This window comes from Tupaia chinensis, unplaced genomic scaffold (assembly GCF_000334495.1).
Source record: "Tupaia chinensis unplaced genomic scaffold, TupChi_1.0 Scaffold000644_1, whole genome shotgun sequence".
In the NCBI taxonomy this organism is placed as follows: Eukaryota; Metazoa; Chordata; class Mammalia; order Scandentia; family Tupaiidae; genus Tupaia; species Tupaia belangeri.
The window spans coordinates 5475007-5490490 of NW_006160165.1; the positions used below are offsets into that span (position 1 = coordinate 5475007).

At 56.2% G+C, this 15484-nt stretch overlaps 1 protein-coding gene across 4 annotated transcripts in view; it reads left to right on the plus strand.

Moving 5' to 3' along the window:
* ARHGEF7 (Rho guanine nucleotide exchange factor 7) overlaps positions 1–15484 on the plus strand; it is a gene marked incomplete at its 5' end in the record, with an annotated part of 116584 nt that overhangs the window by 46923 nt on the left and 54177 nt on the right. For all 4 annotated transcript variants that reach the window (XM_027776205.1, XM_027776206.1, XM_027776204.1 and 1 more), the window contains 1 exon segment: positions 5850–5938. In XM_027776205.1, the coding sequence (XP_027632006.1) occupies positions 5850–5938 (89 nt within the window).

Here is a 15484-nt window from a genome sequence, read left to right on the forward strand (position 1 = left end):
CAGAGTGCTGGTGGGGGGGCACGGTGCCCGGGACGGAGGGCTGGTGGGATCACGGTCCCTGGGACGGAGGGCTGGTGGGGGGACGGTGCTGGGACAGAGTGGTGGGAGCATGGTGCCCAGGACAGAGCGCTGGTGGGGGGACGGTGCCCGGACGGAGCTGGCAGAGGACAGCCTCTCTGTGTGTGTGGCCTCCTGAGCTGCAGGCGTTACTGTAAGTCCACCCGCCCTCCGCCCTCTCTCCCTGGCCCTTCCTCTAGATTTGCTCGTGTTGGTCCCTGGGTCGGCCTCGCTCATAGGTCGTGGCACTGACTTTGACAGTTGCCTCTTAGGGTCCCCTTGCCGCGACCCTTTACCCTGCCATCTGCCTCAGCCGGTGCGCTCCACGCTGCCCTGTCACCTGGTCGAAGCCACAGCCCACACCCATTCGGCAGGTACCGAGTGGCCGCCGGCTGGGGGCAGGGACTGTCACTTGGGGCCAGAGCGACGTGGCTCTGCCCACGAGGCGCCTGCAGGACCGACGCAGGGGCCCGGCCCTCCCTGCTGCTGGGGGCGGGCAGGCACTCCCACCCAGGGTGGACTTAGAGGCACAGTGCAGTCATGGGGTGGGCTTGACCTGACCCTGCTTCACACACACACTGCAGGGTCATGGCGTGGCCAGGGAGGGGCGGCACAGAGACCACGCTAGGCCGTGCCAGGGCCCCCACTCGTCTAGGTGGGTGGTGTCACGGCCGCTGTTAGGGTTTGGTTTAAAGAAGGAAAAGGTCCCTGCGGCAAGGTGGCCACTAAGACTCTGGGGGGTAGGAGACTGTCTGGGGCTTCCTGTGTGTTCCCAGGAGGGATTTCATGCCTTCCTGTCACCTTAAATGTCACGCTCTGCCGTTGCTTCAGTTCCCACCCTGGGCCTTCTCCTGGGTGCTCGCTCCTCACTGTGGCCCCCTGGCCGTTTGGGCCCCTCTTTGCGGGCCGTAGCTGTTTGGGTGCCTGTGCCTGAGTGGTGGAGGTGTTCCCCCAGAGGGGAGCGCTGGCCTCCCAGGGGCCCACAGGTGTTCCTGCCTCCGTCAGTCCTGGCGGCTCTGCAGGAGACAGAGGGTTTGCAGTGCACACAGCCGGGGCCTGTGCAGGGCCGGGTCACCCAGTGTCCTGCATGTCGCCTTGCTGTTGGCCTGCACTGCCCGACAGGCTTCTGGGCTCCTTTTCACCTGTGAGGTCACAGGGTGGGAGCAGGACCGTGCCTCCTCCTGGTCTGCGCCCACCCCCAGCCCGGCCTCGCTCTGAGCACCCTCTTGGTCTTTCCTGGGCCTCTTGCAAGCCCACCTTGGTCTGTGCACACCTGCCTTTGAGCCTCCGAGCAGCCGGCCCGGAAGGTCGGGGAGGGTCACGTTCTCGGCACTCCCCATGCGTGGGCAGCAGTCCTGTGTCTGGCTCCCGGATGGGCCCGCAGAGCTGGTGTTTCTTAGGCCGCAAGGAGGGCTGGGTGCTTTGTCTGCTTCTCTGTGAGAAGAGGCCCAGGCTCTGTCTCCCCTGAATCACAAGGTGACACTCGTTTCTGGAAGGCCTCGTGCTGGTGCTGCGAGCTGGGCAGCGAGTCACGGCCGAGCAGGAGCAAGAGCAGGAGCCACGGGCAGAGCTTCCTGCGCTCCTCGCAGGGTCTGGCGAGCACGGAGGCCGCACGTTTACGGTGGGCGGGGGCGCTGCTGGGGCGTCCTCCTCCAGCTCGTCCTCCCTCAGGGTGGCCCGGCGGAGCCCGGTGACCAGCCGCCTCTTGCTGAGACCCCGAGTCCTCCGCCCCGGCACGTCCCCACAGCAGCAGTAGGAGGGCCGGCCGCTCCTGCCCCTGGTCGGTTTGCCGCCTTCCTGACCCGACCTCTTCTCTGGAAAGCCTTTTCCCACCGCTCTGAGAGTGGGCTGGGCTTCTCCACGTTGTGTGGCATCCGAGCTGTGCCCAGGTCAGAGTGTGCCACTGGCAGCCGTGGTGCTGTCGGCATCTCCAGGCCGTCCCCAACCCTCACGCACCGTGGTCACCGTGGTCGAGTGCTCTCCTGTGTGCCACTTGTGGTCTGGGGGAGCTTAGGCTCCATGAGTCCCCTTGACTGTTATTTTGTATCTTGCTCCCAAGTTACATTATAAAAATTGTTCAAAAAGCACGCTTGACCGACCAGGTGGTTGGTGAGAGACAGGCCTGGGCCTGCAGTTCTGGCGGGAGTCGCCCAGATGGGGTGCTCTGGCGGTTCTGCAGGGACACCTCACCTGCTCGCGACAGCTGGCCTCTGTGACGCAGGCGCCTGATCCAGTCCTTGCCCACGGGCCTCACCTTTTCTCAGCATCAGATTTGAAAACACAAAACGTGGGAACAGACCATGCTCCAGCTACTTCAGGTTGGGAGCACCGAATGGTCCCCTGTCCTCTGCAGTCACACCCTCAGGGGCAGATGTGGGACGGTGGAGTACTGGCCTCCATTCTGTGGGCGAGGGAGTGCTTCCGGCCACGATTGAGGCCCCCACTCTCAACCACTCGGGAGCAGGTCCAGGCTAAGCTTCGGGGCATGCAGGTGGTGCAGGTCCAGGCTAAGCTTCGGGACCTGCGGGTGGTGCAATGGTTATGTTGCTGGACTCCCACATGGATGACCATGGCTCGAGTGTCAGACCCGGTGCCTTGAAAATCACTCAGGGCGTACGTGCATGCATGCCACATCTCAGGAGGAGAATGGAGCAGAAGGGACTGCAGTTTGGCCATCCCCTCTTGAGAGGGGTCATTTCTCACTTTCCCTCTCACTGTCTCTGTCTCTTTCCAGTGAGTGCATGTGCCTAAGGCAGGTGAGCTTTGCTTTGGGCACTGTGCGTTTCCCTTGCTGTGGCGACATTGAAGGCACTCGGGAGGGAGTTGGTGGCAGGGCCTGGATCAGGCTCGCCTGGAGGGAAGGACTGTTCTGGGGACCGTGAGCTGTGGTGGAAGAACAGAGGGTAGAAGAGGCCCAGAGAGGCTGTGGTGGAAGAACAGAGGGTAGAAGAGGCCCAGAGAGGCTGTGGGCCGGCCGCTCCTGCCCCTGGTCGGTTTGCCGCCTTCCTGACCCGACCTCTTCTCTGGAAAGCCTTTTCCCACCGCTCTGAGAGTGGGCTGGGCTTCTCCACGTTGTGTGGCATCCGAGCTGTGCCCAGGTCGGAGTGTGCCACTGGCAGCCGTGGTGCTGTCGGCATCTCCAGGCCGTCCCCAACCCTCACGCACCGTGGTCACCGTGGTCGAGTGCTCTCCTGTGTGCCACTTGTGGTCTGGGGGAGCTTAGGCTCCATGAGTCCCCTTGACTGTTATTTTGTATCTTGCTCCCAAGTTACATTATAAAAATGTTTCAAAAAGCACGCTTGACCGACCGGGTGGTTGGTGAGAGACAGGCCTGGGCCTGCAGTTCTGGCGGGAGTCGCCCAGATGGGGTGCTCTGGCGGTTCTGCAGGGACACCTCACCCGCTTGCGACAGCTGGCCTCTGTGACGCAGGCGCCTGATCCAGTCCTTGCCCACGGGCCTCACCTTTTCTCAGCATCAGATTTGAAAACACAAAACGTGGGAACAGACCATGCTCCAGCTACTTCAGGTTGGGAGCACCGAATGGTCCCCTGTCCTCTGCAGTCACACCCTCAGGGGCAGATGTGGGACGGTGGAGTACTGGCCTCCATTCTGTGGGCGAGGGAGTGCTTCCGGCCACGATTGAGGCCCCCACTCTCAACCACTCGGGAGCAGGTCCAGGCTAAGCTTCGGGGCCTGCAGGTGGTGCAGGTCCAGGCTAAGCTTCGGGACCTGCGGGTGGTGCAATGGTTATGTTGCTGGACTCCCACATGGATGACCATGGCTCGAGTGTCAGACCCGGTGCCTTGAAAATCACTCAGGGCGTACGTGCATGCATGCCACATCTCAGGAGGAGAATGGAGCAGAAGGGACTGCAGTTTGGCCATCCCCTCTTGAGAGGAGTCATTTCTCACTTTCCCTCTCACTGTCTCTGTCTCTTTCCAGTGAGTGCATGTGCCTAAGGCAGGTGAGCTTTGCTTTGGGCACTGTGCGTTTCCCTTGCTGTGGCGACATTGAAGGCACTCGGGAGGGAGTTGGTGGCAGGGCCTGGATCAGGCTCGCCTGGAGGGAAGGACTGTTCTGGGGACCGTGAGCTGTGGTGGAAGAACAGAGGGTAGAAGAGGCCCAGAGAGGCTGTGGTGGAAGAACAGAGGGTAGAAGAGGCCCAGAGAGGCTGTGGTGGAAGAACAGGGGGTAGAAGAGGCCCAGAGAGGGCGGGTGGGTGCTCAGTGCTCATTCCCTCAATCAGGGCTGGGTGCGTCCCCACTTCGGGACAGGGCTGTACACAGCAGGGTGGTCACAGGGCCAGGGACGAGGGGCCGTGCCTGAGCTCAGCCTAGGAAATGCTCATCGCCACGTCCCCTCAACTCAGTGCCTTTCCCTGTGGCCTGGAGACCCAGAGACACTCAGACCCCAAAGAACCATGAGCCTACCCCATAGAGCCAGTGACAGATAGACCTCGTAGAACCAAAGTTGGATACAAAACAGATAGGCCTACAGCACCAGCTGCCGAGTGCCTCTCACTCACACTGCAGGCAGCCAGTGAGATAGGAACACGCGCCCACAGATGTGCCCACAGAACCAGTGGTGTGCAGACACACGCCACAGAACAGCTGGTGTGCAGACACACGCCACAGAACCAGGGGTGTGCAGACACACGCCACAGAACAGCTGGTGTCCAGACACACGCCACAGAGCCAGGGGTGTGCAGACACACACCACAGAACAGCTGGTGTCCAGACACACGCCACAGAACCAGGGGTGTGCAGACACGCCACAGAACCACGGGTGTGCAGACACACACCACAGAACCAGTGGTGTGCAGACCCCTCACAGAACCGCTGGTGTGCAGACATGCCACAGAACCAGTGGTGTGCAGACACACCACAGAACCACCGGTGTGTAGACGCTCCACAGAACTGCTGGTGTGCAGACACATGCCACAGAACCACTGGTGTGCAGACACGCCACAGAACCGGTGGTGTGCAGACACATGCACAGAACCACTGGTGTGCAGACACACGCCACAGGACTGGCAGTGGATGGGAACACGCGTGCACCCCACAGCACCAGCGGTAGACAGCACATGTGCAGACGCATGTCTCCTGGCAGTGTTGCAGTACGTGTCGAGCTGAACAGATATGAGGCCATCGGGCCCTCGCTGTCCTCTCTGCTGCCTTAGTGTGCCAGCTGCCGAGGTTCTGTGGTTCCATGTGTCCTCCGTCGCCCTAGCTGGAGCACACACGTGCTGGCCAAGGAGGGGGAAGCAGCACCACCGTGGGGCGGCCCTACTGCGGTCCCTTATCCAATTCTCTGTGCTGTTGTTACTCAGGGCATCCACACAAAAAGCACCTGGTTTTTGCAAGCTGCGGGGCTGTTGGGTGTGTGAGGACTGGCTGCCTTAGCCACCAGGCTACCACTAGACAGCAGGCTCAGCCCCTGGGACCAAACCTTTGGCGTGTGATGGGATCATGTACCTGCTGGCATTCCGCACTCACTGCAGTGTTAAGGCATGTGTGACCGACACGCTCTGTTCCGGCTCCTACTTGTAACAGAATCTGAGCAGGTGGCTGCGGGTGGCCTCTGGGTTGTGGTGTTGGGGCTGCTGACCCTGAACAGAGCCTGCAGTGAGCTGAGCCGACAGGAGACACCTGGCCTGGCGGTCTCTCGGTCCCACGGTCCCACGTGGGCTTCTCCGCAGCTCTCCTTTTGGTTGGTCTCGGTTGGGCCGCGCGGGGCCTGCACATTCTGTCTTCAGTACTGGCCAGTAAACCACTTCCTGCTTTCGTTTCAGAGAAGCCCGTGTCCCCCAAGTCAGGAACATTGAAAAGCCCTCCTAAAGGATTCGACACGACTGCCATTAACAAAAGCTATTACAACGTGGTGAGTACCTGCTGCACCTGCAGGCGACGGTCGTCTTCTGAGTGTTTCTGAAACAGTGCCGCGGGGTGTGGGGCCCTCCTGGCTCACAGAAAAGGGTGAACACCGTCCGTTGTCTGCGGCACGGACACGGTCGCCACTGGTGCTCTGGCCCGGTGCTGGTACTGCCCGTCACCCGGCATGCTGTTGTGGTCATTCCCCAGCCAGGGCCGGCGTGCCGGGGTGTGCTCGTCCCCAGCCAGTGCCGGCGTGCCGGGGTGTGCTAGTCCCCGCCTAGTGCCGGCGTGCAGGGGTGTGCTCGTCCCCAGCCAGGGCCGGCATGCAGGGGTGTGCTCGTCCCCGCCTAGTGCCGGCGTGCAGGGGTGCACTCGTCCCCAGCCAGGGCCGGCGTGCAGGGGTCCGCTTGTCCCCTACCCACTGGCTTGCAGGGGTGTGCTCGTCCCCCACCCAGTGCCGGCGTGCAGGGGTGTGCTTGTCCCCTACCCAGTGCACGGATGCACTTATCCCCCATCCAGTGCCGGCATGTAGGGGTGCGCTCGTCCCCCACCCAGTGCCGGCGTGCAGGAGTACGCTCGTGAAAGCTGTATGTTGTGAGTTTGATTGATTGATTGATTGATTTCTTTCTCTCTCTTTCTCTTTTTCTCTTTCTATTTTTTTTATTTAAAGATTTTTGCCATAGGGCACTTGCTGGAGAGAGAGAGAGAGGAAAGTAAGAAATCACCCTGCCCCTGTGTAATCCCTTCTCCATTCTCCTCCTGAGATTTTGGGCACACACGCACATGCGCCTGGCATGTTTTTCAAGCCACTGGGTCCAGGACTTGAACTGTGAAGTTGGCCATGTGGAATCCAGCGCCATAACCACTATGCCGCTGCTGACCTATGTGAGTGTGGACTTTTATATACAGAGTGCTATTAGTTTTTGGATTAGAACGTAAGTATGTAGATCCATTCAGTTTCTGGTTTATTTTCTGTCTTCACATGGTCTTCCCTGGAATCGGTTGTGTGCACAGATGGTGTGAAGTTAGAGGCACCAGGACGTTGCGTGTAAAGGCAGCGCGGTCCTGGCGTTCCTGCCTTTCCAGGCTTAACGTGGTCAGTGTGTGAGCGGTGGAGTGTCTGTAATGCTGAGTCTCTAACCTGAGCCATCTTCGTCCCTAAACAGTAGAGGGTAACATTCTTATTTAAATGTCTGCTTGGCATGAGCACAGCAAACTTCCTAAATGTGTGTTTTGAATTCTGTGGAAAATATGAGATTATGTTCTTTCCCATTTACAACCTTTTATTTTCATGGTGGGGAGATGGAATGTGACCCGAGACTGTTGATGTATTGGTGGGAATTAGGAACTGATGAGCGTTTCTTTGCCACAGCCCTTTGAGGATAGGGCTGTGCCTCTATTAAAACATGGCATGGAACAGCAGGTGGCATGGTGGTTAAGATGTTGGACTCCCACATGGCTGACTGCCGTTCAGTTCCTGGACCCGGCGGCTGGAAAATCATGCTGGACATGTGTGCATGTGTGCCCCCAAGTCCCAGGAGAACGGAGGAGAAGGAATTGGCCATTACCTGCTGGGGGGATTTCTTACTTTTCCTCTCACTCTCTCTCTTTTGCAATCGCATGCACCCTAAGGCGAGGAAAAAGTGAAAAGTTAGGACAGATTTGCATGGACTTAGCCCCACCTCGTCAGCCTAGCTGCTGGTCTGTGCTCAGCTTTCTCCTGGGTGTTTACTGCGCACTTGCCCCCGTATCCTGTCCCATCAGGGAACGGGGCCAGGGGATGCCACTCAGTGAGTGAGTGTCCGCCAGGGGCCCACTGTGCAGGCACTGCTTAGGCACGGGAGGGAGCTGGACAGAGAGGTCGGGACCACACCCTTGTCCAACTCAGGTTCTAGTGTGTGGGCGCCGCCGTTGCCTCGCTCTCTCTTGTCTCTGCTTTTCCTGCCACCCCTTCTCTGCAGTCGCCTCTGCCCGCCCTGCCAGCCCGTGAGTCTCCATGTCACCTAGTTTAGCGGGCTGCTCCAGCATCGTCGACTCCTCTCTTTCCTCCTTGGCGAGCTTGGTGAGCTCCAGGTCCTTCTCTTCCTGAGCGCCTCTGTCTGAGTCTTACCCTCTACTGCCTCCTTTCCTTTTCTTTCTTTTCAGCCAGCTTCATCTGATGATTTGGGCTCTTGATTTTCATGTCCTCTGTCAACTTCCAGAATAGTAGACTCTCGGCTGCTCTGAGGTCTAGGCATCATCTTCCTGCGTGAGCCTGCAGGAGTTCGCTCCGCACGTGCTCTGTTAACCTCGCTGCCTGTCAGTGTCAGGGTCTTTGCACGGTCGCAAAGACATGACCAGGTGGAAATGCCTGGAGCTTTCCTCTCTGGCATTCTCGTGTGAGACGTGGCTCTCCTGGGGAGGCTTCATGGCGTGAATAATGCAGTCATGATCCACAGTGATGTTCCAGAGGGGGAGTTTTCTTTCTGTTATAGCTTATGTCCAAATAATTGTATTAGAAGAAACAAGTTAGCAGCTTCTTTATCAGCCAGCTTTCTTTCTTTCTTTCTTTCTTTCTTTAAATCAGCCAGATTTCGTTCGTTCGTTCGTTCGTTCTTTCTTTCTTTCTTTCTTTTTCTTCCTTCCTTCCTTCCTTCCGTCTGTCCGTCCTTCCTTCCTTCTTTCCTTTTGAGAGGTTTTTGCTATAGGGCACATGTGCTCGTCAGAAAGACAGAGAGAGACAGAGAGACAGAAAGCAAGAAATCCCCCCCAGGAGGGATGGCCACGCCACAATCCCTTCTCCATTCTCCTCTCAGAATCTTGGACACACACGCACACGTGCCCGGAGTGATTTAAAGTCACCAGACCCAGGACTCGAACCGCAGTCGGCTACATGGAAGTCCAGCATCATAGCCATTGCGTCAACAGCTGGTCCCGACAGCATTTCTTTAGTCTGTTAGTTTTGCTTGGTTGAACATTAAGTACTTGGCTTAGCTAGGCCACCATGCTTTTCTAGAATCCTGGTGGGTTGGCTTTCTTTGCATTACGTAGTCTATAATTCTCTTCACATTGAAGCTCAGTCAGGGCCCTCTTAGTTTCCTTTTTCTAACTGTCCTCTACCGAGAGCATCTTTGCTTTCCTTTGAAGAAACTCAACTCTTCAGAGTGGGAGAATATTGTGCAGAATCACACCTAAATAGTTTGTATGAAACTACACTGGCAAATAGTATATGATAAAATTGCAGTCGTTTTGGAAGTAAACTCAAGTAATTCATAGAGAATTCACCGTCTTTTGCTATAGCACTCCCATCTTACTGGAGAAAAAGCAGAGGACCCCAGAAATTAGGTGACTTGCTCAAGACCCCATGCTGCTTAGTGACCAAGCCAGGAACCGATTTTCGGCTTTTCTGAACTTATAAATGACACATAAATATAAAATGAAAGTGTGGGACAGACTGCATCACAGACGGGAATGTACAGTATGTACCATGTGTGAGACAGTCTCACATTCCCTTTTGTGACTCTGTTTTCCCAGCACTCCGGTGAGGTGTAGGTGTTTCAGCACACCTAGAGATTAGAAAATTCTTAAGAGGTAAGGATGTTGTAGACTGACGTCATTAGGAGAAGTTAGGAATGACCTGCGTCTCAGCCAGGGATCGGCATGGAAGTGTGATGGGGATGTTCTAGGTGGAGGCACCACGACTATGAAATCAGACGAGGAGGGAGCAGGTGTGGGTCGGGTGGGTATCTGTCTTCCTGCTGTGGTATGGTGTCTAAGACTATCAAAACAACACTGGAAATAAGTCATTTCAGACTGTCGTTATGGACATCTAGAAACATCTCTTTCTCTATCCCTTCTTCTGGGACTCCCACTGTGCACTCAGAGGACGACATGGTGCATCACAGGACTCTAAGGCTCTTCATTCTATCGCTGTTGAGCTCTTCATGTTTGCTGATTCTTTTATTCACCAGCTCACATCTGCGTTCGAGTCCCTCTAATAGACTTTTTGTTTCAATGACTACCTTTTAGTTCAGAATTTCAGTGTCATTATTTTATAGGTAATTAGAGCTCTCTGGCAGGGGGCGTATGTGGGTCACTCTTGATTCTTCGCACATGTTGTTTCCCACTGGAGACTGGATGTCTTAGAAGGTCCGATTAGCACTCCAGATGCTGCATTCTCCGTCCTCCCCCAGGTCTGCTGCTGCCGTTCTGGGTTTTGTGTGTTCAGTGTCTTTCCCATCCTTACGGGTATTGCAGAGGTTTTTTTTTTTTTTTTTAATTCTTGTTTTTAAATCTATATTCTTAGGATTTCCATTTGGACAGCATAGTTCAGGATTCAGCCACAGATTAATCAAAGAGACTTTAAAGTGAGGTTGGGAATGCTGGCTTTGGAGTATAGTTTTTTTAATTGCTAGAGGATTTTGCACTTGCCAGAGACAGAGACAGAGATAGAGAAAGAAAGTACCCACGATATAGTGTGGCCACACACACCTCCGGTCTCACCCAGCATGCACACTCTTACTGCTTGTGACCACACCTCCATGTCTCATCTGACACGCGCACACTTACAGGGCGTGGCCACACACACCACACACACCTCTGTGTCTCCAGCACACGCACACTTACAGGGCGTGGCCACACACACCTCTGTGTCTCATCCGGCATGCATACACTTACAGGGCGTGGCCACACACACCTCCGTGTCTCATCCGGCATGCGTACTCTTACAGGGCGTGGCCACACACACCTCCGTGTCTCATCCGGCATGCGTACACTTACAGGGCGTGGCCACACACACCTCCGTGTCTCATCCGGCATGCGTACTCTTACAGGGCGTGGCCACACACACCTCCGTGTCTCATCCGGCATGCGTACACTTACAGGGCGTGGCCACACACACCTCCGTGTCTCATCCGGCATGCGTACACTTACAGGGCGTGGCCACACACACCTCCGTGTCTCATCCGGCATGCGTACTCTTACAGGGCGTGGCCACACCCACCTCCGTGTCTCATCCGGCATGCGTACTCTTACAGGGCGTGGCCACACACACCTCCGTGTCTCATCTGGCATGCGTACACTTACAGGGCATGGCCACACACACCTCTGTGTCTCATCTGGCATGTGTACACTTAAAAGGTGTGACCACATGCACCTCCATGTCTCATTGGGCACGTGCACACTTACAGAGTGTGGCCACACACACCTCCTGTGGCCACACACACCTCCGTGTCTTATCTGGCATGTGTACACTTACAGGGTGTGACCACACACACCTCTGTGTCTCATCTGGCATGCGTACACTTACAGGGCATGGCCACACACACCTCTGTGTCTCATCTGGCATGTGTACACTTAAAAGGTGTGACCACATGCACCTCCATGTCTCATTGGGCACGTGCACACTTACAGAGTGTGGCCACACACACCTCCACATCTCATCAGAAAAGCGTATGCTTACAGGGTGTGACCACACACACCTCTTTGTCTCATTTGGGCACACACACAGTTGAACATAGAATGATTTACAAGCTTCTAGAGCTGGGATTTGAACTCTGTTCAGCCATGTGGTATCTGGGTCCCAGTGCTCAGTGCTGGACTGCTGTACTGTGGTGCTGGGTCATGATTGGCCTTCTGGTGTCCACAGAGTGCTGTACCTTGGAAGCCTGTGGCCATTGGGAGTGTGGGAGTCGGAATCCCTGAGGCCACTGCCCCATTTGTCTGCCAGCAGGCACCAGGAGCCATACCCGCTGTCATCCAAGGAGACCTCGTGACCTGACCTGCCTGAACTTGATAACGTGTCAGTGAAGGCACACGCTACCCCACAGCATGCTGCCAGGGTCTGTCCTGATGGGGTCAGTGACAGGGCTGGATGCCTAGTGTTGGGGAGATGACAGACAATCTCGAGTTACTTCTTGTGGGGGACAGAGGGTGTCCTCACTCAGCCTGCTGGCCTGGAGGACTTCTGTGCTCAGTGCCGTGCGATGGCTTCATTTTGCAGCTCGTGCTTTGGTTGAGTGTGTCATCTTGGCACTCGGTGGGGACAGGAAGGTGCTCTCTCTCCTTTGGTGCCATATGTCACGGGAGACGGGAGCACCCGCCTTCAGAGCTTTGCGGAGGTGCCGCCCCAGGGAGCAGCCCTGGTTTCCATGCAGCATGTACCAGGTGTCTGTGGCTCGCGGCCGCCGTGCACTTCCACGCCGTCAGCTCCCACGGCCCCAGGCGTGAGGCCAGGAGGAAGACGACTTCGGGCACACCCTTCAGCACACATGCTAAGTCATGGTCCTGCTTCATCTTTTACTTTTGCTTTGCTTTTGTCCACCTAAACCCAGATTTCATCCAAACCCTGCTACATCTGGAGTCCACCTGTGACTTGCAGGTGGATGGGTGACTTTCTGGGGACCCGAAGGACTCGGCAGGTCTGCAGCTCGGCCACCTGGGATCTTCTTCCGTCTTCCACAGCCCACTGCTCCGTGTATGGCCACGAGGTGCCAGCTGGCCAGCCTCTCCGGCACGTTGCTCCTGTCCTGTTGAATATGATCTTGATTAGGTGGATGAAAATGCGGACGATGCCGGCCGCCGCCCCTGGCAGAGCATGAGTTGGGAGCTCGTGACAAAGGAAGGGTGGCTGGAGTGGATCAATTGCAGGAGAGGCTGTGGCCTGGGGTCTAAGGTGGCTGGACTCCCACATGGCCAACCCTGCAGCTTTAGAACACACCGGATCGCGAGCACACGCGTGCCTGTAGTCCTCAGAGGAGGAGGGGTGGAGGAGGGGTGGCATAAGCGTGCCCCGTGGGGTGCTTTTTTCACTTCCTTCCTCCCTCTCTGTCACCAGTGAGTGCATGTGTCCATTGGCAAATTACAAAACGTACATAAGGGCCAGCAGGTCGTGTGGTTAAGGGCACTGCACCCACACCGACCACCGCGCGATTCTCAGACCTGCAGCTTGAGCTCGCTCGCTCTTCTCACTCTCACTCACCCCTCCCCCGTCAAATTAAAATAAATAAGTAAGTAAATAAAATTACCGAAAATAATTCTTTATTTAATAGTAAATAAGTAACAGTTGTTTTGGATAATTACTTCCCGGCCCAAAGCTTCCAGGTCTGGCTTAGAAGGTAGCCACCATCACCTAATAAAATCTCTTTTTGTGAAAAGAAAGAAACAGACCTGTGGGTGCATTCTGTCACAGTCAGGGGTGACAAGGCCGGGATTTAAGCCCTGGTCTTCCTGGTCCCAGAGGCTGGCATTTCCATGTTACAGGGCCACCGTGCAATGAATGCGTGTTTTCTTATGTCATGGTGGACACATGAGCTTCTGTAGCCACTGGCTAGTAAACCTTTAACATGTCGAGGGACTGGTAGGCGGTGTGGTGGTTAAGGTGCTGGACTCCCTCATGGCTGACCCACAGTTCAAGTCCTGGACCTGGTGGCTTGCGTTCTCACTTCCCCTTTCTCGCTTTCTCCGTCTCTCTCTGATCAAACTGGAAAATAGTAATAAATAAAGTTAAATAAAATAATTCTTAAAAGTGTGTAAGAAATACATCCCGAGGCCCTGGTCATGCCCAAGTTAGGAACACTGAAATGCCGGTCATCTCAGGAGGGGCAGTAAGGTGAACAGAGACAGCCCTCTGGGCCCTGGGGGTCAGCCTCACCAAGACAGTCCTGCATGATAAGCACCTGCCGGGGTCAGAGGTCCGAGCCCTGTAGGCATCATGGTTGGGGCGGGGTCGCCGCTTCTGTCTGCTGTGACCTGCAGGTTTTTGATGCTGTGAGGGCTTCGGGGCCAGTGGCCTACGCCTCGTCCTCTCTGCCCTGTATCCAGGAGTTATTTGAGGTTCAGTTGTGGCTGAAGTCCTGGCAGGCGAGTGCTCAGGGAGGGCTCCCCTGGTGGCTGGCAGCAGGTTCCGGTACTCGTACCTGTTCTTCTGGGGCTCCCTCCTGCGCCTGTGAGCTAGGGTGCAGGTGTGGAGATGTGGGTTGGTTTGCCATCGCAGTCTGTTACCTGGATGAGGTTCCCAGTGACTTACTGCCCTCGGTTTCGTCCTGGTCAGTCGGCTACCTTTTCTAAATTTAATTGTAATTTGTATTCTATTTTTTATATTACATTTGATCACGTGTCTTTACAGTGTGGAACATTTCTTTTTCCAGCACCCTTACCCTTCATGTCAGTCAAGACGAAGACATTGCTACTATTCACGTCATCGTCAAGTAGCTTTTTGTTTTTTCAGATTATTATCATTTTTATTCTCATTGTTTTTAACATTTAGTCACTATACATGATTTGGCTCGTGAGGGGAATTTACCTACCATGAAATACTGCTCAGACCAGTCCCGGAGAGGATACGATGTGTGTCCTCAACAGGTAGCGAGCCACTTCTGTCCCACCTCATGCCCCTCTACCTGTTCCCGTGCCCTCCTTCTCTGTGCCCTCCTCACACTGTTCCTGCTTGGAAAGGATTGCACGTAGGACCGAGCCCGGGGCAGCGTCGGCTGTGCCATGAGCATTGTCGCCCTCCCCTTCCCTCAGAGAGGTCGCTCCAGCCTCTGTGTCCGCGTCTGTGAGTGCCAGGGCCGCCTCTGTTGTTTGTTAGGCCAACAGTTGAGGCTCTGTCTGTGTGGCGTGAGGGACAGCGTCCACCCCCATGTGGCATTGTCTGGCAGGACTCGATGCTCACGCCTCCCAGCTCGGGCAGCGCTTACTGGCTGAGCTCAGCCCTCCGGCAGGTCCTCAGCCCTGCGATGCACAGCTGCCCTCGCCCTGATGCCCACACACCCTCTCGGTTCCCTGCCTGCGTGGCTGAAGCGGCGCTGTAGGCAGCGGGGTCTCATGGGGTCCTGCAGCAGCCTGAGTGTGCAGAAGGCGAGGAGGAGAGCAGAGGTGATGCCTGGCTCCCAGAGGTGCTCCAGAGGTCAGGAGGGGCGTAGCCTCCTGCACAGGGGCGATCGTGAAGGCCTGAGTCGCTGGGCTAGTGAGCAAGGGGTTGGTGTGTGTGCAGGTGCTTGCATGTGTTTGCGTGTGTGTGTGCGTGGAAGGCTGAGCTTCGCGTGCACTGGTAGAGAAATGGTCCTAGCCTCCATTGGAAAACAACTTCAAGTTGGTCGAGCGGCTGACGGCCTTCCCACAGAGGGCTCCTGGGGCCGGCCTGGGCCCCTCGTGAGGGGTGTCCCTGTGCTCCGTGCCTGCCGCTGCCTCCGTCTCTTCTGCTTGTGTTCCTTCCCGCGATGTTTTCCAGCAGCTGCCTTCATTACCACATCATGCCAGAATGTCTTTCTGTTTGAAAAAACAGGTATCTGGGTTTCCAAGCATGCAGTGAGCAGTGTGGCCAGTGGGTACTGACGTCTAGCTGAGGGACCGAATGGTGTCTGTCCTCCCTCGGCAGGTCTCCATCCCAGCGCAGGGTCCTGCTGCCCCAGCTTGCTTCCCCAGTGTCTCTGGAGGTCATTGTGGTAGACGAGAGTCTGGTGATGCAGTGGCTGGGGCTCAGTGTGTCCTCTGTCCGCCGGCCTGTCACAGAAGGACGTTGTAATCGTGGGATGAGGGTCCCCTGCCGTGGCACGCACGATCCCTCCCCAGT